The sequence below is a fragment of the Lactuca serriola genome, chromosome 8 (genome assembly GCF_051521515.1).
Source record: "Lactuca serriola cultivar US96UC23 chromosome 8, Lser_US96UC23_V15, whole genome shotgun sequence".
Lineage (NCBI taxonomy): Eukaryota > Viridiplantae > Streptophyta > Magnoliopsida > Asterales > Asteraceae > Lactuca > Lactuca serriola.
The window spans coordinates 54,005,427-54,033,238 of record NC_136415.1 but is presented as its reverse complement, the minus strand read 5'-3'; the positions used below and the strand labels follow the sequence as shown (position 1 = coordinate 54,033,238).

At 37.2% G+C, this 27,812-nt stretch overlaps 1 protein-coding gene and 1 non-coding gene across 2 annotated transcripts; both read left to right on the top strand.

The window, feature by feature from the left end:
- Nucleotides 1-9,429: 9,429 nt before the first annotated feature.
- Nucleotides 9,430-10,796, top strand: LOC145066908 (uncharacterized). The gene is made up of 4 exons (XM_079014152.1): nucleotides 9,430-9,642; nucleotides 9,820-9,930; nucleotides 10,003-10,182; nucleotides 10,281-10,796. Exons 1-4 carry the CDS (start codon nucleotides 9,430-9,432, stop codon nucleotides 10,794-10,796), a joined length of 1,020 nt encoding a protein of 339 aa, XP_078870278.1.
- Nucleotides 10,797-23,749: 12,953 nt separating this feature from the next.
- LOC145071885 (small nucleolar RNA R71) lies at nucleotides 23,750-23,856 on the top strand. The gene has a single exon (XR_013690845.1). It is a non-coding gene; the product is annotated as a small nucleolar RNA R71 (small nucleolar RNA).
- Nucleotides 23,857-27,812: the final 3,956 nt, after the last annotated feature.

The window sequence follows — 27,812 nt, the reverse complement described above, 5'->3', positions numbered from 1 at the left end:
GAGGAAGGGGGTGGATTTCTGGTGGGTCCTTGGGCAACAGTCGGCATTTGAGACCCTTCGACAGAGATTCTGCGAGGCCCCGATTTTGACCATCCTAGAGGGAATTGAGGATTTTGTGGTATTCTATGATACATCTATCACTGGTTTGGGGGCGATCTTGATGCAGAGAGGACGGGTGATAGCTTATGCTTCGCGACAGCTAAAACCACATGAGACGAGATATCCCACGCATGATCTGGAATTGGAGGCAGTGGTTTTTGCCCTCAAGATTTGGAGGCATTATCTTTATGGGGTCCACTGTACTATCTACACGGATCACAAGAGTTTAATACATATTATGGATCATCCGAACCTGAACATGAGGCAGCACAAAGTGGCTGCACATAAAGGATTATGAGTGCGATATCTTTTACCATCCGGGTAAAGCGAATGTGGTGGTAGATGCTTTGAACCGCAATTCAGCTGGGTCTTCAGATGGGGTATCGTGTATGAGGATATCAGTGGATTCTTCGCTTTTGGGATTGATTAGGGAGGCTCAGGCCGAGGGTGTTCGTGAAGAGAACTAGAAGATAGAGAGAATCATGGGTGAGATCGCCAAATTTGTTCTAGATAGTCATGGACTGTCGATCCGTTGTGGTCGGGTATGGGTTCCGATGTCTGGTGGGTTCAGACAGATTGTGTTGGAGGAGGCTCATAAGTCTCATTTTTCTATCCATCTGGGGGCCACCAAGATGTATCGGGATTTGAGATTGAGCTATTGGTGGTCATGTATGAAGAGGGAGATAGCCTGGTACGTGGATAGGTGCATGACCTGCAGGATGGTCAAGGTTGAGCATCAGAGACCACATGGCAAGCTGCAGCCTTTAGAGGTTCCCATGTGGAAATGGCAGAAGATTTCGATGGATTTCATCACCAAGTTTCCGAAGACGGCCACAGGTTTCGATGCTATTTGGGTCATCGTGGATCGATTAACCAAGAGTGCCTACTTCCTGGATATTCGGGAGAGTTCTTCGACCGAGAAGTTTGCCAATTTGTATATTCGTGAGATTATTTCTTGCCATGGTGTTCCAGTCTCCATTGTTTCAGACCGTGTTGTTCGGTTCACCTTCTATTTTTGGCAGAAGTTCCATGAGGAACTGGGCACGAGGTTTCACTTCAGTAGAGCTTATCATCCGCAGATTGATGGACAGAGTAAGCGGACAATACAGACACTTGAGGATATGTTGCAGGCCTATGTCATCGATTTTGGTGGGAGTTGGGACTCCTACCTACCTCTTGCAGAGTTCTCTTACAACAACAGTTTTCACTCCAGCATTGGTGCTCCACTTTTTGAGCTCTTGTATAGGGGAGATTTCGTACCCTAATTTGCTAGGGTGAGGTTGATCATAGGGTTATGGGGCGGACCGAGGTGGTCTTTCAGACTACAGAGATGATTCAGTAGATCAGGCAGTGATTGTAGACTTCTCAGAGTTAGCAGAAGAGTTATGCCAACCGACGCCAATCTGAGTTTGAATTTCAGGTCGGCGACATGGTGTTACTAATAGTTTCACCTTGGAAATATGTGATTCGCTTTAGGAGGAGGGGGAAATTGGGTCCATGATATATTGGGCCATTTCAGGTTATTTCCAAGGTTAGCAATATTGCTTACAGATTGGATCTTTCTGAGGAGCTTAGTCAGATTCACATCACTTTCCGTGTTTTGCAGCTGCGAAAGTGCATATTGGATGAGGATGCAGTGGTTTCTTTAGATGATATTTAGGTTGATGAGCGTCTGAACTATGTTGAGAGGCCAATAGCTATTCTAAAAATGAAAGTAAAGGTTTTGCGTAACAAGGAAATACCTTTGGTAAAGGTACGATGGCAGCATCAGAGGGGCTCCAAGTGAACCTAGGAGCCAGAGGCTGAGATACGGGAGTATTATCTAGATTTGTTCTCTGCAGCAGACTTTGAGGACGAAGTCTAGTTCAAGCGGAGGAGAGTTGTAACATCCTGGTTTTCAGCTATTTTCAAATTCATCCCTTGGCTTTAAATTATGTCATTTTGGTCCTTGGATTGGAATGAAGTAGCCATGAGAATCCCTAGTAGCAAGATTATAATTTTAATGCAAGAGGAGTACACTAACCGTACTAGGTTGTGCTCTAGTATGCTGGGCATACTCATGTCCGAATGAAACCCTAAGTTTTAGGTTTGAGGGGTATTTGAGCATCCTTATGGCCCATTTATCTCCACCTTTTCAGCCTCCAAATCCCTTGAGTCAGTTTTGGCAAACCCCAGTCCTTTAACAGTGTTTTTTTAGCTAAAAGTGTGTTTTTGGTTTGCATAAAGAAGGAGTTGCATGAAGGAGCTTAGAAGTTGAAGAAAGCTTGTGGATCTTGGATCATTACCTCCTTGGGAAGCTCCAGAAGGTAAAAAGTCTTCACCTTGATGCTTTTGTTTGCTTGGATCTCATTTTGGTAGCTTTATGCTGTTCTTGTCTCAAAAGTTTCATTTCTATACATTTTTGGTTTTGGATGTTTTGGGTTGTCCTTTCAGAACCTAGGAAGGGTCCTAAGCCATAAAAATGAGGTCCCTTTAGCTAGTTTAGCTCCATGTTTTTTTGTAGAAGGTCTTAATGGATTAAGACCATGCATTAAGGACTTTTTGGACGTGAAAAGTCATAAAGTTGGGAACTTTATGACCCTAGTATGCCTCTGGACCTTGGATATGAAGTATGACCTCAAGTGTTAAATCCATCAAGCACTTAATGAAGAAGTTGGATATGTGAGGGTACGCCCCACGTAGCCTGGTGTACGCCCCTTGTACCCAGTTAGCCACCCCGATGGTGGTTCTCTGCGAAGCCTCATGTACGCTGAGCGTACCTCCGGAGTACGCCCCGCGTACTCCCATGGATCAACCCATGTTGAGTTAACTTGGTTGGGTTGACTCGACTGGGTTGACTCAGTGGGTTTATGGACTTTGACCAATCAACTTTAAGTTTGATCATGTTTGACCATGTTGGGAATAAATCCAAAATGACGAATGCGGAATATCAAGAATAATCAAGAATCAATAACCATAAAATGCAAGTAATCTGATAAAGGTTATGTGTATATTGATTCTGATATGAACGTACAAAGAAAACCCTAATCAGAAAAAAGCACCTATCAAAATCTAACCTAATGATTATTTATAGGGAACATAAAATATTTACCATAAATATAAAACTAATGCCTTAATATAAAAAAATGCCTTAAAAGAGCTCGATGAATAACTTTTACTGTAAAGCCACCGTAGGGAATCATTAAACAATTAACCCTAAAAAGACTTCCCTAAATAACCAAACATGCCAAATCAGTTTCAATATCTCAAATACTCAACAATCTCCCCTAAATGATGAAACTGACGAAGATCACGATTTTCGATCTTCTTGGCATTTCTCCCCCTAAATTGTGAGACTAATCAACACATGGGGTTTTTAATGCCAGAGAAACAAATATCACCCCCTTAAATCTTCAACAAATACCATGGAGAGAATCCGAAAAGTTAAGAACAATCACCAACAATCTTAAAAACCCATCAGATTAGATGAAATAAATCCTTTTAGATTATACCCGATTCTCAAAAATTAAAACCGGAAAACTAACAAAAAGTTAATTTTGTATTTTTCGATTTTCAAATATTAGACAGAAAGAATGGAATAAGAACAAATTATTTAGAAGAGTTTAAAAAGAATAAGTCCAAAGAAAAGGATAAGAAGGGAAAATATTTTGAAAAGAAAGGGTAAAAATGATAAAACCCATAAATTTTGAAAAGAATTTTGGATATGGGGTTAAATCTATTAAGTTCTGAAAGTTACAGGAAAAAAGTTGAAAATATAACCCATCTTCTTCATTGTAACTGAAACAAATAACAACATCAAATGGGTTGAAACTATAAAGTTTGCTAACATTCGGGGACTGGAATTGAAACATATGTCATCTTCCTCGTTCAATCTGAAGAGCGACGTATCTTTGACTTCTGAAAGTCAAAATCCTTAAAACCAAATTCCGATAGCAATGGTTCGAAATCAGGTACCAATGAAATGCCCATCACCCCGTCAAGATTCGATTGTGAGTGCTAATTTTGGCTTCAATTTTGTTTGTAACAGATTTTGATTGAGATTTCTGTTCTTAACTTCCAATTTCAACAAGTTCAAATATCGAATGATTGAAAAGATTTTTGGTTTCTGAACCTTTTGAAGACGGTTCTGATTCCGATCACTTAACTCCGAAAGGGTAGTAGTGCGAAGCCTAGAACTCCGAACGATTTCAATTTGTGTTGTAGTGCGAATCCTATTCATCTCGAGCCCGGAATTGCGAATGCTGAACTCCATGAATGATGCAATAAGATGCGAATCTGATTCCTTCCGAATGTTCGTAGATGAACAGTAAACTACGTATGCCTCCGAATATTCGCACCGATTCGGGGACGAACGTCAAATTCCAATTTGTGATATAGTTGCGAATTCGGTTTCTGATTTCATATACGCACATATGTTCACAACGCCGAAGGATTGCAACCCCGAACAATCTGCTCCGATTGCGAACCTCACACTTGTGATTCCAGAACGCCGAACAACAAACAGTGTGAGAATTTTGATTGCACGAGACGAACTGCCGGAGACTATCGGAAAATCCAATCATGACATTACATTAGCGAAAAGAACCCTTAAAGTTTGAATAAACTTGCAGTTTTTACCTAGAGTTCCAAAAGTGACACATTGTTGTCTCTAATCGCGAATTTAACACTTTATTTCTTCAAAGTTTCGAATCCGTCCCTCATGATTGCAGTATACTGACAACTTGCACCCCTTTTGCAGAAATATGTCAGATGGCAACCTTCTTTTTGTAGAAAATCTCCTTTTTCACCCTCTTTTTCAACATTTTCAGCTTTTGTCATTTCCAACCATTAAAAATCAATATAAATTGATTTCTTCAACAAAATTTCTAAAATTTGACTCAATTTTCATCAGCTTTTGTCCCCCCCCCCCCCCCCCCCCCCCACACACACACACACACACCCACCTTTTATTTTTGATAAACGAAAACACATTTATGAGACTTTTGGTACCCAATAAAGATTCAAGATTGAAGTTGGTTTCTTACACAACCATTTATTTGAAGAGAAACAATCATCTTCTGAAAATAATACCCGTTTTTTAGTTGGAAAACAAAATTTCCAAAAACTTCATTAAACCAACCAAATATTCTTTTCTCGTTTCTCCAACTTCTAACATCTTTTTCTGAAGAAAAATTGAATTTTCTTTGAACATTCTTGACTTCAGCTTTCTGAACCTTTTCACAAGCATTAGGTACTTGTACATTGGGCATCCAAACCTTCTTTATTTTACTCTTGTTCTTGTTCTTCTTTTTCTTCTTCTTTCTTTTCTTATTTCTAGGCTTCAGAAACGAATTTCAGATCTGAACAAACTCTTCATCTTTCTGAATCTGAATATTAGAAGTCTTTTGAAAACAATCCTTAGGAGTTTGGTAAATCTGAACATCTTCAATAATGGGCTTATAGAACAAAACATCATCAGAACACAAAAAATCATCTGTTGTTGTTCCAATAGAACAAAACTCCTTTGCTTTCACGATTTCTGATTTTTTGCATTTAGATTTGTCTTCTGAACTACTAGATTCGGATTGTGAAGCTTCTGAAAAACTGGAAACTCTTGACTCCCCCTCAACAAGAACATCTGGAGTCACTTTTTCTTCAGAAACTTGAAGAACATAATGAACTTTATTAATAACACCAAGAACACCTTCTTTTTCTTTTCTTTCTTTCTCTAAGTTCTATTGAAGTTGCTTCAAAAGTAAATATTCTTTGATAATGATAAATTGTTTTAACAAATCTTTATTTTCCTATATACAATTACTTTAAATCCACCATAAGAAATCTGTGTGGAATCACCAATTTTCTCATCGACATAGAGATTATACATCTCAATGTATTCTTCAACATTAATTGCTTAGGAACATTCCAAAACAAATATCCTTCTTTAAGACGAAACTTTGGATCTGTAACTTTTAATCCTAGTCTTTTAATGTTTTTTAACACCTTATAATCCTCCATTTAATCTTCACAAGAACGAAAACTTGAAGAGAGAGAAAGTAGATCTGATAAGAATTCTAGAGAGAGAAACGGATGTGAGATGGTTTCTAGAGAGAGAAAACAGATCTGGGACGATTTTTAGACAAATAAAGTATATCTGAACACAAACATTCGAATAAACACGAAAATTTTCTTCTAATTCTCTTCCAGAACATGATTCAAGAACAAATCAGATGAAATAATGAGTAGAAGATAACATATCTGAACAATATTTTGCAATAAAACGAGGTACTAGACTTTTTCTTTTCAGAAAACTTACAAAACTTGAAGAACAAGGTGAGATTCATGATAAAATATCGCCATAAGCAAAATCGATTCTTGCAATAATCGCTGAGATCTACAAGAACCCGCTCTGATACCACTTGTTTGGAATAAATCTGAGATAACGAATGCGGAATATCAAGAATCAATCGCCATAATATGCAAGTAATCTGATAAAGGTTTTGTGTATATTGATTATGATATGATCGTACAAAGAAAACTCTAATCAGAAAAAGCATATATCAAAATGTAACCTAATGATTATTTATAGGGAACATAAAATATTTACCATAAATATAAAACCAATACCTTAATATAAAACCAATGCCTTAGAAGAGCTCGATGAAGAACTTATACTGTAAAAGCACCGTAGGGAATCATAAAACGATTAACCCTAAAAAGGCTTCCCTAAATAAACAAACATGCAAAATCAGTTTCAATATCTCAAATACTCAAGAGTAATAATAAGTATGGAGGGTCTTTTAAAAAAAAAAAAATATTACTTATCAAATAAAAAAACAAAAAAAATCTATATAAGGTAAATGTTTTAAAAATTATTCAAACTTTTTATTAATTTTTAATTAGAAGTATAAACTTTTAATTTTTTTTATACAACGTTTTAAACTAGTATTTAGCGAAACTATTTTAAAATGTTATAAAAAATATTAAACTATCATACAAAATCTATAAAACACTTTAAAAATGTTGTAAAAGAAAGTTTAGAAATAAATGTATGAAAGTTATAAAAAATTGTATGAAAAAAAAACAAGTTAAATACTTGTAAGAAAACTTTTGAAACATTTATAAAATATTTGGTTTAAAAACACTTGTATTAAAATTATATGAAAGAACAGCAAAAGTTAAAAAAAAATTATAAACAAAGATTTAATACATTGTATTAAAAAAAATCTATAAGAAAAAAATATCATAAAAATATTGTAAGAAATTATAAAATTTTAAAAAAATTTATAAAATCCCTTCTCAACGACAACAACTTCTCTCTCCGACAAAATCCCTTCTTTGCGTCTGTTTCTTTCTGTGCTCATTATTGCAAAAAAAAAATCAGGTAAATTTAATTCTATTTGTAGCTCAATCGATGTATTTAGTGGTTACGATTTCGCATTTTGTTGGTGTTGACGAGAATCAATTCTTACATAATCGATCTCAAATTTTTTCCTATTTCTTTGTTATCCGTTAAGTCTCAAGTGTCAACACCCTTTTTACCCATCACGCCACGTATACAGTTTCACAATTTTTTCTCATCTAAGGATATTTTTCAGATTCGATTACTAATTACAAATCTACTTCGATAAATAATTGCATATATCGTTCTATTTGATGGTTTTCTTTCACTTTTTATTGGTGGTGACGAAATCAGTTGATTCTTGCCCTAGTTTCAGTTTATGGACTAATTTCTTGATGTCATATAAAACATCAATCTAAATTATAGATATCTATGCCAATTTGAGTATAATACATTTTAAACTTATCCCTCAATACTGCTTCAATTTCATGTCTGTATATGTAGATAGTAATGCAAGTGTGTATCTCTTTATGTGTAAATATGTCTATGTATGTAGCATTCTCCTAATTTATCTCTAAAATAAATGGCCTATACTGCAACTTTGTTTTATGATTTGATCCTTTATATTACTGTACATGTTCCTAGATTCAATTTTAATATAACCTCTATTCATTTTATAGTCTGAGTTAATTATGCATTGTAATCACAAAACTGCTAATTAGTTTGGTTACTCTGTTAGATTTAAAATCGTTTTAGTGTGTTTAGTTTTAAATAAATTTGGTTATATATAGATGGGTGGACACAGTGGGGATGCAATGGAGTGGACAGAAGCTTGTGAGAAATATTTCTTAGAGATTTTAGAGGAAAGGGTCAAGAGAGATCCTAATGGGGCTCCAATCTTCAAAGGAACTAATTGGACACAAATAGATGAACAGATTTTTTTGAAATTTGCTTTAAGATATGGTCCCTAGAAGGTGAAAGCAAAATACCACCGCCTTAAATCTGTTTATCTAAAGTTTAGTGAATTGATTAACCATACTGGAGTCACATGGGATGCTGTTTTTGGAAAAGTGTTTGCTAATGATATTGTTTGGGATGATTTTTTAAGGTATAAAATATCTTAAACCTAATAATTTTATTAATGTTTGACTTATTTTGCTAACTAATAAAGTATTTGTATACCATATATTACAACGAGATAAAGTTTCAAATCGTTGAAGAAAAAGGGTTGTAAGATTTATTCCTTATTGAGTTTGGTCTTCAATAGTTCGACTGCTTCTAGTGCTTTTCATAATGCCTTAACTTGTGCTCCTCAAACATCAGAAGAAGCGCACATAATTGAGGATGAGTATCTAGAGGGTGGTAGTTTTGGTGAGAGTGAGTTTAATGGGGGTAGTCGGAAGGGAAAGCGTATGTTGGAAGAGAAAATGGAGGGTTTACCAGGTTCAAGAAGAATGAAAAAAGGTCCTGGAAATTCCAAATATGATACCTTGTTGGATGCATTTTCAGAATCAATAGTCGCTAGAAAGGAAAGAGATTTAGCAAGAGCGGAACATTATATGTGAAAGTATGGTGATGTAACAAGCTCATTGACCGAGGAATACTCGATTAGTGATTGTATGACGACTTTAGAAGCTACACCTGGTGTTGGTGCAAGATCTTACACTAAAGCATTGTCCTTCTTTCCTGATATTAATTGGAGAAAAATGTTCCTAATGATGTCTGAGAATAGGAGGAAACACTGGCTTGATAGTTTAGATGAGTAGTTGTTTTAGAATTTAGGGATGTCGTGGCTTGATAGTTTAGATGAGTAGTTGTTTTAGAATTTAGGGATGGCATATAAACATATTACACTAGTTTATGTTTTGATGTTTATGTAGAAACTTGATGTCATTTTGTGGAACATTTTGATGATATGTATGGAACTTGATGTGCGATTTTACTTTTTTTTCGTGTTATTTTACTTGATGGGCATTAAATTCAATGGTTTATGGTGCAGATAAAGTGTCCCAATGTCATATTCATCGGATAGTAGCTCTTACTCAGATGATGACGATGATGATTTGGATGATATGATGATGATTGCTTTCTTAATAAAGAACAATAGGAATTTTATTGACCGAACTCCTTGTAGGACATCTATGCTAAGTGGAAAAGAATACATTCGAGAGATAATGTGCGGTAATCCTAACCAGTGTTATGAAGCAATTAGGATGAAGCCACATGTTTTTTTAAACTTGTGTGATAAACTAAAGATGATGAATTTATTGGAAGATTGAAGGGATGTTAGTGTAGAAGAAGGTTTGACAATAAGTTTGCGGATTTTATGTCATGGAACAAGCCATAGAATGATTTCGGATCGTTTTCAACATTCTACGGGGACTGTACATTATTGGTTTAAGTATGTGTTAAGAGCTTTGAAGGCATTTGCTCTTACAGTAGTTAAAACAACTAACAGAGGTGAAGTTCAACCAAAAATTCGAGCAGATTCGAGATGGTATCCATTCTTTAAGGTATTCATTGATCTCTTTGTTAACACTTATACATAAAACCTCTATCTCTCTAACATACATAATTTAATGCAGAATTATATCGGTGCTATTGATGGCACTCATGTAGCAGCTTGGGCTCCATTATCAAAACAAAAGTCATTTCGCGGAAGAAAAGCAGTGCTTGTTACACAAAATGTGATAGCGACTTGTTCCCATGATATGATGTTTACTTTTGTGTATACCGGCTGGGAAGGAACAGCGAATGATTCTCGTGTATTTTATAACGCTGTTATTAGACCCTAAAACAAATTTCCAATACCGACCGGTGGTAAGACTTCTCAACAGTTCTTTACCTAATTTATTTAATCTAGTTTCTAAATACTCGACTTAAGTATATATTTGCTTTATGTGGTGTAGATTATTTCTATGTTGTTGATAGTGGGTATCCAAATCTAAAGGGATTTTTAGCTCCATATCGTGGTGAGCGGTATCATCGTTCTGATTGGCAAGGTGGTAGTGGAGTTAGAGGAAAGAAAGAATTATTCAACTTTGTACATTCATCAGTTCGGAATGTCATAGAGCGGGCATTTGGTGTTCTTAAAAAAAGATTTCACATTTTGAAATATATACCAAACTATCCGTTGAGACGCCAAATGTTGATCCCACATACATGTTGTGCACTGCATACTTATATACGGATGGAGGATAGGGCAGACACTTTATTCAATACATATGGTGGTGAAAATTTTCAAGAACTCACAGAAGGCTTTAACGTGGTTCAAGAGGGTTTTCCTTTGGATATGACAGATCAAGATGAAATGCTTCAAGTTAGAGATTCAATTGCTAACATGTTATGGGAAAGACATACACAACGTCGTCAATATTGATAACATTAAAATAGTAAAACTTGTCTTATTAAAATGTTCATTTTTATGTTAAATGATACATTGAATTTTATGTTGCTTCTTATATATTAAATGTATGTGTGGGTGGGGGTGATAGGTAGAAAGAATAAGGGTGGTAGGTAGGGTGGGGTTGGAGGTCGTGGTGGTGGGTAGGTAGGGGTAGGGTATGAGTTAGGGTAGAATGGGGTGGGATAGGGTGGGGGTAGGGTGAGGTGGGTGGGGGTGGGGTAGTGTAGGATGAGTTAAGGTAGAGTGGGGTGGGACAGGGTGGGGGTGGGTGGGGTAGGTAGGGTAGGTAGGGTGGGGTGGTGTTTGTGATATTAGTTAAAATAACAAAAAATGAAAAATGAAAACCGATAGAAAAATGCACATCTAAACGCGTTTTCTAATTTTCTAAAACAGCAAAATGAAAAATGAATAAGATTGAACTAAACGCGTTTTCTAAATTTTCCAATGAAAAATGAAAACTGAAAATAGAAAACAGAAAACAGAAAATAAAAACTGTTTTTCCGCAACTAAACGAAACCTAAACCATTTTGAAAAACCAACGGATTAATTTTTGGTTTATATAAAAAATTTGATTCGTGCATGTATGTTCTATTTCTCATATATAAAAATTGCTGAAAAAACGAACAAAACTAAATAATGTGTCTAAAATGAAAACAATTATTATATATTTACGATATTTTATTAAAAATTAAAAGAATAAATATGTGTTAGTATAGTTTTATATTATTCTTAAACAAATATTATGTATTTGTTAAATTTCAATACAATGAAAAGACCAATAAAAATGAAAAAAAAAAAAAAAAAAAAAAAAAAAAAAAAAAAAAAAAAAAAAAAAAAAAAAGTAAACAAATTGCTAAAACGATACAGTACACGTTAAATGAAGGATTGAAGTTGGTGTCGGTATGATTTTCTTGTCTCGAACCAAATGGCCAAGAAATCTGAGTTGTTTCCAACCAAACTGGCAAACAAAGTTTAATAACCCCTAAATAATTTAAAATAACGCATCCGAACAAGAATTTAATTAAAAAAAACCATATGGTATCAGATTGACTTATTTTATAGTTGCGTGGCCATTGCATTATCATCCTCCAACCAGCATCCCACGTGTAATGGGTTATGCTCTAATATAGAGATTTCGATTAATTTTGAGCTCTAGGTTGATGATCAGTATAACACATAAAATAATAATTAAATACAAGGTTTTTAATGTCGATAGAAGATTTCACAGCACAATTTTGAGGTTCGAAGAGTGGAAATTAAAAGCTTTTAAAGATATGATCAACAGTTCAACACTGATTATCCAAAACTTATTATGACTGGATAGTTGACAATAATAAAGATAAAGCCAACTCTTGGGTGATCATGAAGATCATATATCAGCGTTAGGATACAGTATCTGAGATATTAAGTTAATAAATAAAGTTGCATGTCAAAGAAAAATAGTTGACTTTTATTTTTTCATGGATTTAAATTTACCGTTAATTCAAATTTCACAATTGGTATATGGATCGAATATTTTATATCAATCTCGGCTCAAGGCTGTTTAAAGTTCAAGCCTTATAAATTTACCATTCGCAAAAATCTCTTAAGAAAGTAATATGCATTACATATGAATCAATCCTTATTTTCTTAACAATCAGCCATAGACCAATATAACGCGACTCAATATTTCATCCATTCCCATCATTTTGTACTTCACAGGTTAAGAAACTAAAGTAGAGACGACAGACTTTCCCACTTGATATCAGGGGTAGACGTAGGAATATAAAGTAGCATTGGCAACACTTTTTTTCATTCAACATATACTAATAGATGTAAATATTTTTTTAGTAGTCGCATTTTAATACAAAAAAAAAAAAAAAGAAAAAAATTATAAGCTGAAATGGAATAGTGACTCGGGGCATCCGGGAAACCCCTGGATCCTGATCAATGACTTTAACAGTTAACTCCATCAGCAAGCAATTGTATGTTAACCGATGACTCTTTAGTCAATTAAGCAATAAATTACTAACTGAAATAATACCATTATTCAGCATTTGATGACCTTTAGTTAGTCAAACAATAAACTAATTAAATCAAGATATCCATCACTGTTGTCATGACAAGAAACTCTACAAAATATCAACAAGTTAGGTGTGTCATAATCGTTAATCCACAACATATATAATCTCAATTAACTAACGGGGTGTTTGGGATTGACATTGAAAATAACATATTGACTTATTAGATTTTAAAAAACTCAATAAGTCTAAAAAATGTTTTAAAACTAATAAGTGTCATACGTAATAATTTTTTTGACTTTTTAAAAAAAGATTATTACTTATAAAAATGAAAAGACTATAATATCCTCATTAAAGCCTAATATTTTTAACTTATAACTTAATCTTTTTACATAAAATTAAATACTTTTAAACATGAAAACATGTCTCCTTCTTTTTTTTTTTCTTTTTTTTTGTCATTTTGTATATTTAAGATAATCCAAACAGATAAAAACTTAAAAAAAAATGACTAATCAACTTATAGTTTTTTGCAAGTATATAAGTTAATCTGAATTTTTTAAGAACTTATTTTGTCATCACATAAGCTAATAAACATTTTTATCAAAAATTGTTTATTAAATAAACAATCTCAAACACCTCTAATTGAATGAACAATTACATCAAAGGATTCTAATTTTACCGCAATTTTATCCCAAGTCAACAATTAAATGAGCAACTGTTAACGTATCCCTCTAGATGATTATCTAAAGGACGACCTAGCTGACGGTCGCTACCCAACATAAGTGATAGGCCCATACCCTCACCCTCGCAGTCTTACACTCAGACCCCGACGCTCTAGCGCAAAGGTCTAACTCAGAATGAGAAACTTCAGTCTATAGTAAGCCAAAACAGTACTAACCACTTCCCATGACGACAGGTGTAGCGCTCAAAGCGCTGCCCTTCGGTAGATCTGCACCAATAGCAAATAACCGCTAGTGGTGCATGATCCGCCAATAAAACGCCTCCAAGTCCTGTCGGCCCAGACAAGACAAAAGGTACTGTCGGAGACATGCTCCTATGAAAATACGTATAAAAGAAACCCTCCTTCTCTAGATGAAGGGATTGTCTCATTAACTACATTAAACTAAACCCTAACTCTCTCATCCAATTATGGACTGGACTGTCGGAGCCTCGTTTCGGGACCACCTCCAAGACGACGACTGGCATTGGTTCTTTCTTTGTTGTTATTCTCAGGCTTAACCCAGATGAAGCTATCCTCAAACGACGTTAAGCTCGAAGAACATATCATACTATTTGGCTTCATCCGGGTGTGTACTTAGAATTACACAACCTTGATACGACCTCAAGGACCATATTGTCCTCCACTCGGTACCCATTGTTAACCTATCAGTTCTCTCTAATAGCAGGAATATCACACATTCCGCTTTTCACTCAACAACCTCCGATGTTCTACCCTTATTTCCAGTAGTCGCATAGATCCATCCCACAAACACCACCATTGCAAGAATCCAACCCCAACATGTCATCGAAGCAGCAACTCAATGTCTATGCTCAACAACCTCAGGGTCGAATCCAAACATGCTCCAACAGTTGGAATCGGGTTCACAACCACAACAGAGCATGTAATCAAGCCCCCAGCAACAACCATACATCTCTCATAAGCATCGATGTACAACTAACCGTACGAGAACCCATACTAAGCTGAAAATTTTATTATGTACAATGGTTTTCCGTAATCACACATGGAAAACCCAATGAGAAGCACCAGCTCTACTTTTTGCCAAAAGCTCTTGTAGTGTGAGATCCCACACTCGACGATCATACCAAACATCCGCAAGTATGACGGTACAACCGACCCCGATGAGAATATTGACACCTATGAGTAGATGATGACATCTCTAAGGATGGACAAGCGGTTCATGTGCACATATTTCCCTGTTATGTTATCAGGAAACGCTAGAAAGTGGTTCAAGGCACTGCGACTGGGCAACATCTCAAGTTTCGAGCAGTTACGATACCTTTTCCTCAACAATTTCATGCAATGAAGGGGAAAGTAGATGTGAACTCCATAATGGCATGCAAGCAAAAAGAAGGAGAGTCAATACGGGCATATTACGATAGATTCACTTTGGTGAATCTCAACGTCTCGGGCTATGAAGAGTTCCTTGTAACTGGCGCCTTCACCCAAGGTCTACTCCCTGACCCTTTGTCAAAGAAGATGCAAGGGATGGTACCTCAGTCAAGAGATGAGCTAAAATACAGAGTCAAGAAATACCTCAGACATATCGAGGGTGAGGAAAAGAAGGAAGACAACCTAAAGGCTATTGTAAATGTGTACATCAAGCAAGAAGAAGCAAACTCCCACTCAAGCCCCAACAACCGAGACCACCGTGACAGGAGCCATGACAAGCACAACTGGCACTTGAGGCACCCATCCCGCAGATTTCATCCGTTTGGTATAGATGAGCCCTGGAACCATCAAACTAAGGTGCATGGCATCGAGAAAGCACCTTGAAAGGAGTACAAAGAGAAAGGGAAGTAATGTGAGTATCACAAGAACAAAAATCGCAACACCTGCGAGTGCACGGTATTGAGGAAAGAAGTAGAAGAAAAGCAGCTAACAGGCGACCTCTCCGACATCGCAAGAGACTTGAGATCCAAGTTCGACGCTGACCAGTGAAACACTCGAGCTCGGATGGATGCCGAATAACACTAAGTTGAGGAGGAAATCCTCTCCATCATGGGACCCCATAAGAGAAGTGAGTGCTATGAAACAGACGATGACATTGAGGTACCACCTAAAAACATCCTCAATATTAGTTTTTTGTCAGAAGATCCAAGGATGTTGGGCTGGAATACAAGGGATCCACTCCTGATAACTGCCTGCATACGCCAATTACAAATCAGTTGTGTCTATGTAGACAACGACATTGGTATCGACATCCTTTACGAGCATTGTTTCCAGCAATTGCCAACCTCCTGGAAGGAAGCTTTAACACCTCCGACCGTCGGCCTACTCATAGGGTTTACATAGCACAACTTATGGCCACTTGGTATTATACATCTCCCTCTTACTATAACCAGTCAATGACAGAAGAGACAAGGTCACACACAGAATAATGTTTTCAATTGTACGCATCCCGACAGAGCACGACGTCCTGCTCGGGCGACCGACGCTCTTCAAACTGCGGGTCATACCATCGGCGAACCACAACACTGTGAAGTTTTACACGAGTACTAGATCACCCACTATCATTGCCAATAGCCCGTGTGTACATTGTCGCTATCAGACCCTCGCTGCCTCAGAGCTGGCACGAACCTCAATTGAAGAACAAAAAGTAGGGCAACTAGGAGAGAAGAGCAGGATAACAAAGCATGAATTTGTAAGGTCAGTAGGTATAAGCACCACCTAGAATCAATCTCCCTAGCTAGGTCGCAAACCGAATGGTGGCAAGAAAGCACAACATGTTGTAGAGGAAACACATTAGCTACCTTGACCTGAGTGAAACAATGCTGCTCTGCAACTGATGTGCACGGAAGTACCCACTAATTTTAATATTTATAACCTAACAAACTTAGACTAACTATGCACTTATAGGCAGCGTACCTAGTCAGATTACAGTATAGCTTGGGTAAGTCGGGTGTCGATCACAGGGAACGGTGTTATTAATTTATATATTCACTACTAAATTAATATAATTATTAATAAGCTAAAAGGGTTTGTATCTAATTTTGCAAGTTTAGATAAACTTAATTCTTTAACAAAAACACAATCAATAAACAAAATACTTATGTTAGTTCGAATCCATTTTCACTAAATGGTTATACATTAGTCAAGACTATTACCGTTGGTTACCAATTTAAGAAGTATTAGCAGTTTAGTTCTAAACCTACTAATTATTAATCAATTCATGTAAATCTATGTATGGTCACACAATAGTTAAAACAGAATCAATTATTAAATAAGATTGGAGATATGAAGATTGATTAATCAAAACACAATTACAGTCATAATATGCGTTCTCTAACACAGCTTAATTCAATAATTCAATTATTTATCTAAGATTGGTTTGATCTTAGATCTAATAAACTAGTTTTCACTTTGTTATTAGGTATTCATATTCATGCAGATTTGTGTTCACTAACTACACAGAACAAGAATTTAAAGCACTTAAATCATTAACTAAACATGCTAGGTAAAATCAATCAACACAAGCATATAACCAACAAATAAAGTCAAATCTAATGCATTCAAACCATGAGTTCCAGCCTCATCTAGCTAACAGAAGCAGCTAGATTTAGCTGGACATATAATAGCTAAACAGTTAAAAGCTATAATCAAACACATGTTTAGTGTACCAAGTTTATAAAGCAAATTATGAACTTCCTCTTCTTTGGTGTTGAAAACCACTTCCAGATCTATTTTTCTTCTGAATTTCGCCTTTTGGAATCTCTTTCTTCTGCCAAAAGTCTCTTCAATTCGCAATGGTCAGGGATATATATAGTTTCCCGATTTTAATAATTCACGTCGTGAACAATAAATTATTCACGTTGTGAATACAAGATAACCGTGTTCGGAAAGGATTCCTTCACCTGCGTATATATCTTCTAGAACTTAAGCTCACGTCGTGAATCTTCCAATTCTCATGACGTGAGAACGCTTTTCCCTGATTTTCTTGTCCTTTAATCTTTTAACTCCCAAAGTTTCTTCCGTTAACGTTTTTAGTCCCTTTTCTTCAAAATGTCTTCTTTTTGGCTGCAAATAACATTTAAACTCATAAGTACCATTATTCTAAACAAATTACCAACTTATATATAAAAATGTACTTAAATATTGCCTAAATATAGGTATAAATATGGCAATATCAAAATACCCCACACTTGGGCTTTGCTTGCCCTCAAGCAAATTTAAACTTAACCCTTTATTACTAACATCACATAGAACAATCCGATTCCAACTCAGCCATTATGCCAAGACCTCAAGGCATGCATTTGTGTCTAAAATTTTCCTAAAGTACCCTCATACTTTAAATACTCACAATCTTCATAAACACTCGCCCACTTCTTTCGAACAATGCTCATTTTATGCAACCCTCCGAATCCATTCGCAAAAATCTTACTTAACCTCAAAGTATTTTTGTAAAGCTACCCAAGCATACATAAACTAGAGAATTACAACTTTAAGATGCCAATACTTGGAGCTCTTGAATTCTTCACTTCTTTGATAGTTTAAATTTCATTTCTTTGAATTCACTTCTTTCATGATTTGATTTTTGGTATCTTCAACTTTTGAACTTCTGGAATTTTGATCTTTTGATCTTCATACTTTGATAGCTCCAAAACTCTTCAAGAATTCTTACTTTTCAGTAATTTCTCTCTCTTTTTTTTACATGTATAACTCACTTTTTTCACTCAAAACCTACATGCTTAAGCAGGGGCGCTTAACTTCAACCTTTATTGGTTAAGACATAGCTTTCCTGGATACATTTCAGGTTTAGGCTGCTAAACATATTGCATCCCTCAAACTAAGCGACGTGTTTTTGTTCCATGATTTCACTAAAATAAGGGAGGCCACAAATGCACTATAACGTGTATTGGCTCAACTAAACATTTGAGCTTTTATCGGATCATCCCATATATTATTACTAGATTAAAATTTTCAATTTTCAAAATTTACCATTATCTAGCAATTAACTTTTTCTACCCCCTACCCCACACTTATTTCATACAATGCCCTAATTGTATGCCTAGGATAAATCAAAATTATGAAAACGGAGAAAAAGGAACAGACTCCCCTGGGATAGCGGCGTAAGCATCTCCAAAAGTGTGGAAAACGTGCATCTTGAATATGCACTCTGAGAAATAGAAACTTGGATCTTGAACATGCGAGATGAGGAATGTACCGACAAAACATGAAATCGAGCCTTCAATCTTCTACAAATGTGGTGGAAATCTCCAAAATAGAACGAGCAATGTGGGAAAGCATACGCCACATTGTATGGTAGTGAAAATGAGCCAAAATAATCGTCATAATAATGACACGAAGAATGGTATCAACCCATGGAATAATAATATGTCAAGGGTCTTTGAACTTGTGAAGAATACCGATTCACGACGTGAGATAAGAAAAGTCATGACGTGAAGTCGCAATCACGCTTATTCTGGGAACCCCTGAGAATTGACTCACGACGTGTGTAACACGAGTGCACGTCGTGAGAACTGGGCAGACAGAAAAACATTTAGCCAAATCTTCTTTTAATGTGCACAATTCAACCCAATGTCTTAATGTATTAAGACTCTTCTAAATTCACCATTTTTTACTCTTTCGCTGACTATCTACTCTATTGACTCACCCCACACTTAATTGAAAATATGGGTCTCGACTCTCAACTTTAAATACTCCCGGCTAAACACATACGCACTTATATCTCGATATCCTTTTTAGGCGCTCCTAGCAATTTATGAGAAATAACAACCAAAGAAGAATAAAAGTAACACAATATCTTAACAGTTTTTACAATCTCAAACAAAATAAAACCAAACAAAACAAAATAAAAACAAACCAAAACAAATAAAAAAAATAAAAATAGACAAAACACTCAATCATCCTCCTCATCCTCGTTCGCCCCGCTCGTCCCAGCTCCGTCGGCTCCATGTCCTCTATACTCCGTCCACCTCGGGCAAATCGGGTAATGATACCCCAAATGAGGCGGCTGCTCCACTCCAAGGTGTCAAACAACGTTCTCCATGGTACCACCAATCCAATTGACACTCAAAGATAACTGGTCAAAATAACCAGCCATGTCACTCCCAAAAGGTGCTCCCACCATGGATGCGGGTGGATGCATTGGTTGCCCGCGTTCTCCCCTTCCTCTCAAGTTCCTGCGCCTCGGCCTCGGTTGTGGTTCAGGTTGGTCGGCCGGCTGGTCATCACCATCATCACCCTCACCATCTGAAGGTACTATGCCCCAATGGGACCCGAAGTTTCTGACAACCCGCATAGTCTCCAAATACCCCATGCCAAACTCATGCTCATCCACACAAGTCATGGAACGAATAATATCAGGAACAACCAAATGATACGAGCGGGCCAAACGCGTAATAAATTGTCCTGCACAAATGGGGCTCCCAGGCCACGAACTAGCTGCAGACCTGGCCAGAAAACATGCCAGAAAATAAGGAATATTGCAACACACGCCGGGCTGTAAGATACACCATAAGAAGAATAAATTTTGTTTTGTCACTTTATCTCCATGCCTCCAATGATTGATGCAAAATGTGATGAAACGGTGAAGTAAGCGATGGATCGGGGACCGAATACTGCTCTCGGGAGACACTCCGGAATTAAACATTCCGGACGCAATATTATGCCAGAAAGCATACCCAGTGACACCCTCCATATATCCTCTAGCAGCCGCGCTCAAAAACATACCAAATTCGGGAGTCATTGCCTCTTTTCGATCATATAGTCCAACTCTCCAAGCAAATTCAACGAGGCTGCGCTCCCGGTACTCACCCCCCAACCGAAACACCAAAGCTTGCGACCAATGTTGGGTTTGGACTGTCTCCTAGAATGTCACTGTTGAGAAAAAATCAACACAAAATTCCTTATAGACCCGCTCTTGAATCCGAAATAGATTGTGCCAACCCGAACAAGTGAACGAGTATCCATCTCCAATAAATACTTTTGTCAAAAATGGGGACAACCTTTCCACGAGCCCGACTTCCCTCAAACGCGTCCAATTGATTGTAGGATCAACAACAATCTCGCGGTTATAAAGCCACCCTAACTTGTTGTTCCATCGCGTCAAGATGTCACGGGACATGGTGGTGGGAAAATTGTAAAACGGGTGCAAACCCGCAACTCCAAGAGGTATTTCCCTTCTAGGTTCCATCTTTGCAAAAACAAGGAACAAACACAGCGAAAACAACAACCCAACAGTTTAGAAATAAAAGGAACAAAGAACTTGCACAGTCCAGAATTCACGGCGTGAGTTCGTAGTTAGATTCGATATTTGGTCTTGTTTCTGTACAAATCGGCCATGATAGTGCTGGGGGTTTACTCCTATGACATTCTCAACCAATAATCAACTATATTCCAAGGGTAATTCACGAATCTTAGGGCGTATTTTATACAATTTAACAAATGAACAAACCCTAGCCCTAAATTCAACTATTAGAGCAAAATTAAACATAGAATAGAAGAATCATTACCTTGTATGGAATTATTACGTAAGTAAGCACAAAAATTGAGTATTGTCGGCCTAAACGGAGCAAGGGGGACCAAATTGCTTGTTCACTTCGTGAGGAATAAAGAAATGAGAGTCAACTGGTTTCTAGGTCTTTATTATGTGGTCTGGTGCAATTCAAAACTCACTTCGTGAGTTTATTACAATTCACGTCGTGAATTTCGTCCGGGCTTAATATTGGCCATGCACTCAAGGATTGGTCTTGGGCCACTTAGTCTAATATAAAATGGGCTAAATTGTATTATTGACTTATTATCCAGTTTATTCACAATTCATGGCATGAATTCTGAAAAAGTCACGTCGTGAATTTTGTCTGGAAGGGAAAATTCATACTAAATCAAATTTGACTTTTAACTAAATTCTCAATTATTACTACTTCCATTTTAGGGCCCCCACATTCAGTGTTTAATTATGTTATAAGCGAGTTGGATGATATGATCTATGTTTTTAAGACTAAAACGCAAAAACTAAAAAGAAAATAAAAAAAATTGCAAACCAAACTCGGGTTGCCTCCCGAGAAGCGCTTCTTTTTCTTGGAGTCTTGAGTTGGACTCCGTGCATCCTATGTCGAATCGTCTAAAGAGTCTACCACTGGGATCTTCTGTTCCTTGAAACACCTCTTGTAAGCTTGAACTTGTCTTTTGTACGCCTTTTTCGAATTTTCCTTTTTAGCTTTGACCTCATCTTTCTCAAGCTTGCGTTTGGTCCCTTTAGTTTCCTCCTTGCACTCCATAGCATCCTTCTCCCCTTTCACTACTGGCTTTGTCACCTTTGAAGTAACCTCCTCTTCATCACTTGTCATCTCATCATCTTCCTTGCTTACCCAAGAAGGTGGACTCTTGTAAGCAATGACTTCAACCAAATATGGAACAGATGCTCTTGGTTTTGTTCTTTTGACTTGATGAACTGTCTTGATCTCTTCTTCCATAAGTTTTTCTAATTCTTCTAATTCATTGTCTTCATTAATGGTGAACACCTCTTCTTGAACATGATTCCTTTGAAAGCCATCTTCTATCCCAAAAACTTCTTTTTCATCACCAACCCTCAAGGTGAGCTTAGACTCGCGAATATCAACAAGAGCTCCAACAGTGTTAAGCAATGGACGGCCAAGGATAATTGGAACATCGGGGTCTTCCTTCATATCCAACACTACAAAATCTATTGGAAAAACTAATTTTCCAATTTTTACTAAAATATCTTCCACAATGCCCCGGGGCTGTGTCACTGAACGGTTCGCCATGTGAATAGTAATTCTTGTGGTCTTCAACTTCTGCATATCTAACTTCTGATAAAACAAATAAGGCATCAAGTTAATGCTCGCCCCAGAATCGGCTAAAGCATCAACCTTCATGTTGTTCCCAAACTCACATGGAAGAGTTAGGCGTCCAGGATCCCCCATCTTTTTTGGTATATCTCCCAACACAACTCTTGAGCTTTGCTCACTTAGAATCACCTTGGAATGCTTCTTTAATTGCTTGCGAGTGTCTATCAAGTCTTGCAGTAATTTTTCATACTCGGGAATTTTGGATAAGGACTCGACAAAGGGAGTATTAATCGGGATACCCTTCACGTGCTTAACAAACTCTAGATGCTCTCTTTCTAGTGGACTAAGGGCAGCTCGGGAAGGAAACGGCAAAGGCGGCTGATAAACCAAAAAAACTACAGAATTTTTCTGTTCATGACGGGTCCACGTCGTGAGCTTATATGGCTCACGTCGTGAGTTCTTCAATTCAGCAGCATCTTGATTCTCGAGCTTGGGTTTCTTTGGTTTTGGATCGGGCTATTGTGGTTCTTCTTCTAAGGCTTCTAGGAACTCAGAGATGGCCTCTTCTTCAGTATCTATGTCCATTACATGAGATTGGCCTTCGTTTCAAGATTTTTTGGGGACAACTTCTCATGAACCAGAGTGGCTAGTTGACCAAGTTGCACTTCAAGATTATTAATGGAGGCTTGTTGATTTTTTATTAAAGCTTGATGTTCTACCATTAATGCATGATGATTCTTTACCAAAGTTCTTTGTTCATTAATAGCAGAATCAGTAGCCTCGTGTCTCTTTTCCGAGGCTTCCATAAACTTCATCAACATGGTCTCTAGATCGGGTTTCATCTCAGCTGGCAGCTGCTCCTTTTGGTAGAAGCCTCGGCTTGTTTGCCTATACTTCTCTTTTGCCAGATTATTTCCGATGTAATCATAAAAGGCTAATTTTTCAGGAATTTTAGACCAAGCTTCTTTTTGCTTCTTAAATTCTTCATATGGCAGCCACTCCTTCTTTGGTTTCCTCTAGTCTTCATCATACTTGTCCCCACTCGAGTAGCACACTTGAGCTTTTCTGTTCCCAAACTCATCTAAATTGCAGTCCTTGGTCAAGTGTGGACCACTACACCTTTCGCAACCAACTCTTATGGCATGAATTGAGTTGTCCATTTGTGTCAATCTCCGATCCATATTATTTAGCATAGCCATCATAGCTGCTATTTCTTCAGTTTGGGCCCCTCCACCGCCTTAGATTCCATCTTGCCTAGGGTTGTGGTATTCGCGAGAGTGCTTCGCGAATTCTTCAATCAACTCCTTGACCGCCCTTGGATTTTTCTTTGTCAAAGGTCCTTGAGAGTCAAGGAGTTTTCTTGTCTTAATGTTGACCCCATCATAGAAAATCGACATCTCTTGTTGCACATTAAGATCATGCTGAGGGCAATTTCTGAGCAAGCCCTTGTACCGCTCCCATGCTTCGTATAATGACTCCCCCGGCTGTTGTTCAAAGTTGGCTATTGCCTTCTTGAGTTTAGCTATCTTGGATGGTGGGAAAACTGGTCCATAAATTGCTCACGCATTTGAGCCCAAGTGGTGATCATACCCGGTGGAAGTGATTTTAACCACTCTTTAGCAGTTCCCTTGAAAGTAATGGGAAGCATCCTGAGCAGTACAGTGTTTCTATTGACATTTGGGACATTGAAGTAATCCGCAATGTCATTGACTTCGTCTAGATGCTTAAAAGCATCCTCATGATCTTTCCCATAGAATGGGATATCCTTCAGTGCAGTCAAGATGTGCCCCTTCAGCTCGAATGTGGAAGTGGCAGGTATTGTGGGTTGGACTAAAACGGGACCCACATCTTCTCGGATCCGCTTCTTGTAAGCTCCCATGGACATCTCCTCAATGTTTGCCATCTCGTTCCTTGGCTCGTTCTCGGGTTCGCTCGTATGTTCTTCAAATTCAGGCTCGGTATCGTATTCGGATTTGGTTTGGACGGGTATTTGATCCAAGTGTTCAAGCTTGATCTTGTTCTTTGAGGATGAACTTGACTCTCCTGTCTTCTTTCCCGACTTCCTTGAAAATGTTAACTATAGTTCTTGCAATGGCATCTTCTTATCAGTCTTTTTGTGAAGTGCAGCTTCTGGATCTTCAATCGGTGGCACCAAAGGTGTGTTAGAGCCTCTGGTCATGAACTCCTACAAATTAAACAAGATAAAAACGTAAAACTGAACTAAAATAAAAAAAAATAAACTAAAAACTAAGGAAAACTAAGAATCACAACATTCACGTCATGAGTGTATATAGCTCACGTTGTGAGTTCTGTGACAGAAAAAAAAATCAAATTTTTTGCTAAAATAATATGCTAATAAACTAAGCTAATAAACAAAAAATAACTAATTAACTTTTTGCAGGTTTTATCCCACAAAAAGGATCGATTAATCTAATTCAACTAAATAAACTAATAAACTAAGTCGTTCCCCGGCAACGGCGCCAAAAACTTGATGTGCACGGAAGTACCCACTAATTTTAATATATATAACCTAACAAACTTAGACTAACTATGCACTTATAGGCAGTGTACCTAGTCAGATTACAGTATAGCTTGGGTAAGTCAGGTGTCGATCACAGGGAACGGTGTTATTAATTTATATATTCACTACTAAATTAATCTAATTATTAATAAGCTAAAAGGGTTTGTATCTAATTTTGCAAGTTTAGATAAACTTAATTCTTTAACAAAAAATCAATCAATAAACAAAATACTTCTGTTAGTTCGAATCCACTTTCACTCAATGGTTATACATTAGTCAAGACTATTACCGTTGGTTACCAATTTAAGAAGTATTAGCAGTTTAGTTCTAAACCTACTAATTATTAATCAATTCATGTAAATTTATGTATGGTCACACAATAGTTAACACATAATCAATTATTAAATAAGATTGGAGCTATGAAGATTGATTAATCAAAACACAATTACAGTCATAATATGCGTTCTCTAACACAACTTAATTCAATGATTCAATTACTTATCTATGATTGGTTTGATCTTATCTCTAATAAACTAGTTTTCACTTTGTTATTAGGTATTCATATTCATGCAGATTTGTGTTCACTAACTACACAGAACAAGAATTTAAAGCACTTAAATCATTAACTAAACATGCTAGGTAAAATCAATCAACACAAGCATATAACCAACAAATAAAGTCAAATCTAATGCATTCAAACCATGAGTTCCAGCCTCATCTAGTTAACAGAAGCAGCTAGATTTAGCTGGACATATAATAGCTAAACAGTTAAAAGCTATAATCAAACACATGTTTAGTGTACCAAGTTTATAAAGCAAATTATGAACTTCCTCTTCTTTGGTGTTGAAAACCACTTCCAGATCTATTTTTCTTCTGAATTTTGCCTTCTGGAATCTCTTTCTTCTGCCAAAAGTCTCTTCAATTCGCAATGGTCAAGGATATATATAGTTTCCCGATTTTAATAATTCACGTTGTGAACATTAAATTATTCACGTCGTGAATACAAGATAACCGTGTTCGGAAAGGATTCCTTCACCCGCGTACATATCTTCTAGAACTTAAGCTCACGTCGTGAATCTTCCAATTCTCATGACGTGAGAATGCTTTTCCCTGATTTTCTTGTCCTTTAATCTTTTAACTCCCAAAGTTTCTTCCTTTAACATTTTTAGTCCCTTTTCTTCAAAATGTTTTCTTTTTGGCTGCAAATAACATTTAAACTCATAAGTACCATTATTCTAAACAAATTACCAATTTATATATAAAAATGTACTTAAATATTGCCTAAAAATAGGTATAAATATGGCAATATCAAACTTCTCAGACCCCAATAAAAACACAAATGACGCCATGTCCATGCAAGTTCATTATCAAGGATGTGGAAGGCCAATCCTTGAATAACCAAGTAGAAGTTACCTCGCCTCAGAGCAAGATTCAAAATCCCCTCATATAGAACAAAACAACACACAAAGAAGGACATAGAAAAGGCGTCTTCCAGCAACAGGAAGTCAGATCAGAACACTCTCCGACCCTCGGTGAATGTCTATCTACCACCAATAGGGTTGTTGTCACCCATAGGGTCAAATATCAGAAGGGCGAAAGATACCAAAACATGGAGTAAGAATTGACATGATTTAGCGGGGATTTAAAGGTCAAACACACCCCTGAGAGGAAGTCGCGAGTACCAATGCTCAGAACAGGTTCCCTCAGCATCCTTTGACCATCGAATCAAGAAGATACTGACTAATGCCCTCTGGGGAAGAGTCATCAACAAAAAATGATCACCAATGCCATATAAATCTCTAATCGACTCAAATATTTGTTGGGTCACTTCTCGCGCGAGTCTCTTACAAGCGATCTCTTAAATGACAAAAAGGTCAACGTCATGGTTACGTAATTCGTAATAGGGAAATCATAGCCAGTAAAAAAAGACACTTGCCCTTAGAAAGGAATCATGCAAGCAAAACCAGAGCACAAGGAGGCCTGAGAGTCGTCTCCAGAGGGACGCCTCAACCAGGAGCATATCAGCCCAACGCATACAGAGACGCGATCGAGAGCCCAGAAAATGTTGCTGAGGAATACCTAGGATACCAGGTTCTCATACCTTCTCAAAAGTAACATGCCACGACTCTGACCAATGACATCATCCAGTCGGTCAACAGGGCATAGACGATATGGGGTCACCTGCTATCACCCCAGGAGGATCCAGGTTCTCTTTAGTTACTGCCGACCGTTTCATTAAGCGGACAAGAACCGAGCATCCATCAGGATCGAAAAATCCTGGATCGGGGAACCGCCAACAACCTCTCAGCTACATCGCTTGGCCCCAAGATCTGATGTCAGAGAAGTACCCTTCAATCTGACACGAGGCACAAAATAAATTTCACCACTTAGGATTGAAAACAGTTCATTGCCTATGCTAAAATTTGGTGTAAGCACCAACAAGACGAAGCAATGTTCAAAAAAATGAACACTCAACAAGAAACACGAGACCGCTAGACTCCGCCAAGCCGCCCATATGGCAAACGCAAAAAAATCACCACACTTAGTGTATACGAGTGGAAAGCTCCAATGTAGGAGATTGGACATCGAAAAACAATAGGTCTAGAAACACACGACCCCAGAACAAGCTGAATACCGCTAGGTAATACGCAAGAAGGATTACAAATGCACATTAAGATAGAGTTTGTCTCCCAAGAGTTCAGGACAGAGGAGTCACTCCCTAGACATGAATTACATTCAATTTACAGTGCCACCCCTAGATCAAAGAGAAAGGACCACATAATGCACATCCAAGGTGAGGGCAATGTGATCAAACTTCGAACGGACGATCACACCCTAGCTGACCTCGGAGACTGCTTTTGACAAAAAAAACATAGTCGCGGTTTACCAATGACTAGAGATACGTCTAATGGGAACATTGTTCCAACAACCTTTTATTTGATTAGACACCTTGAT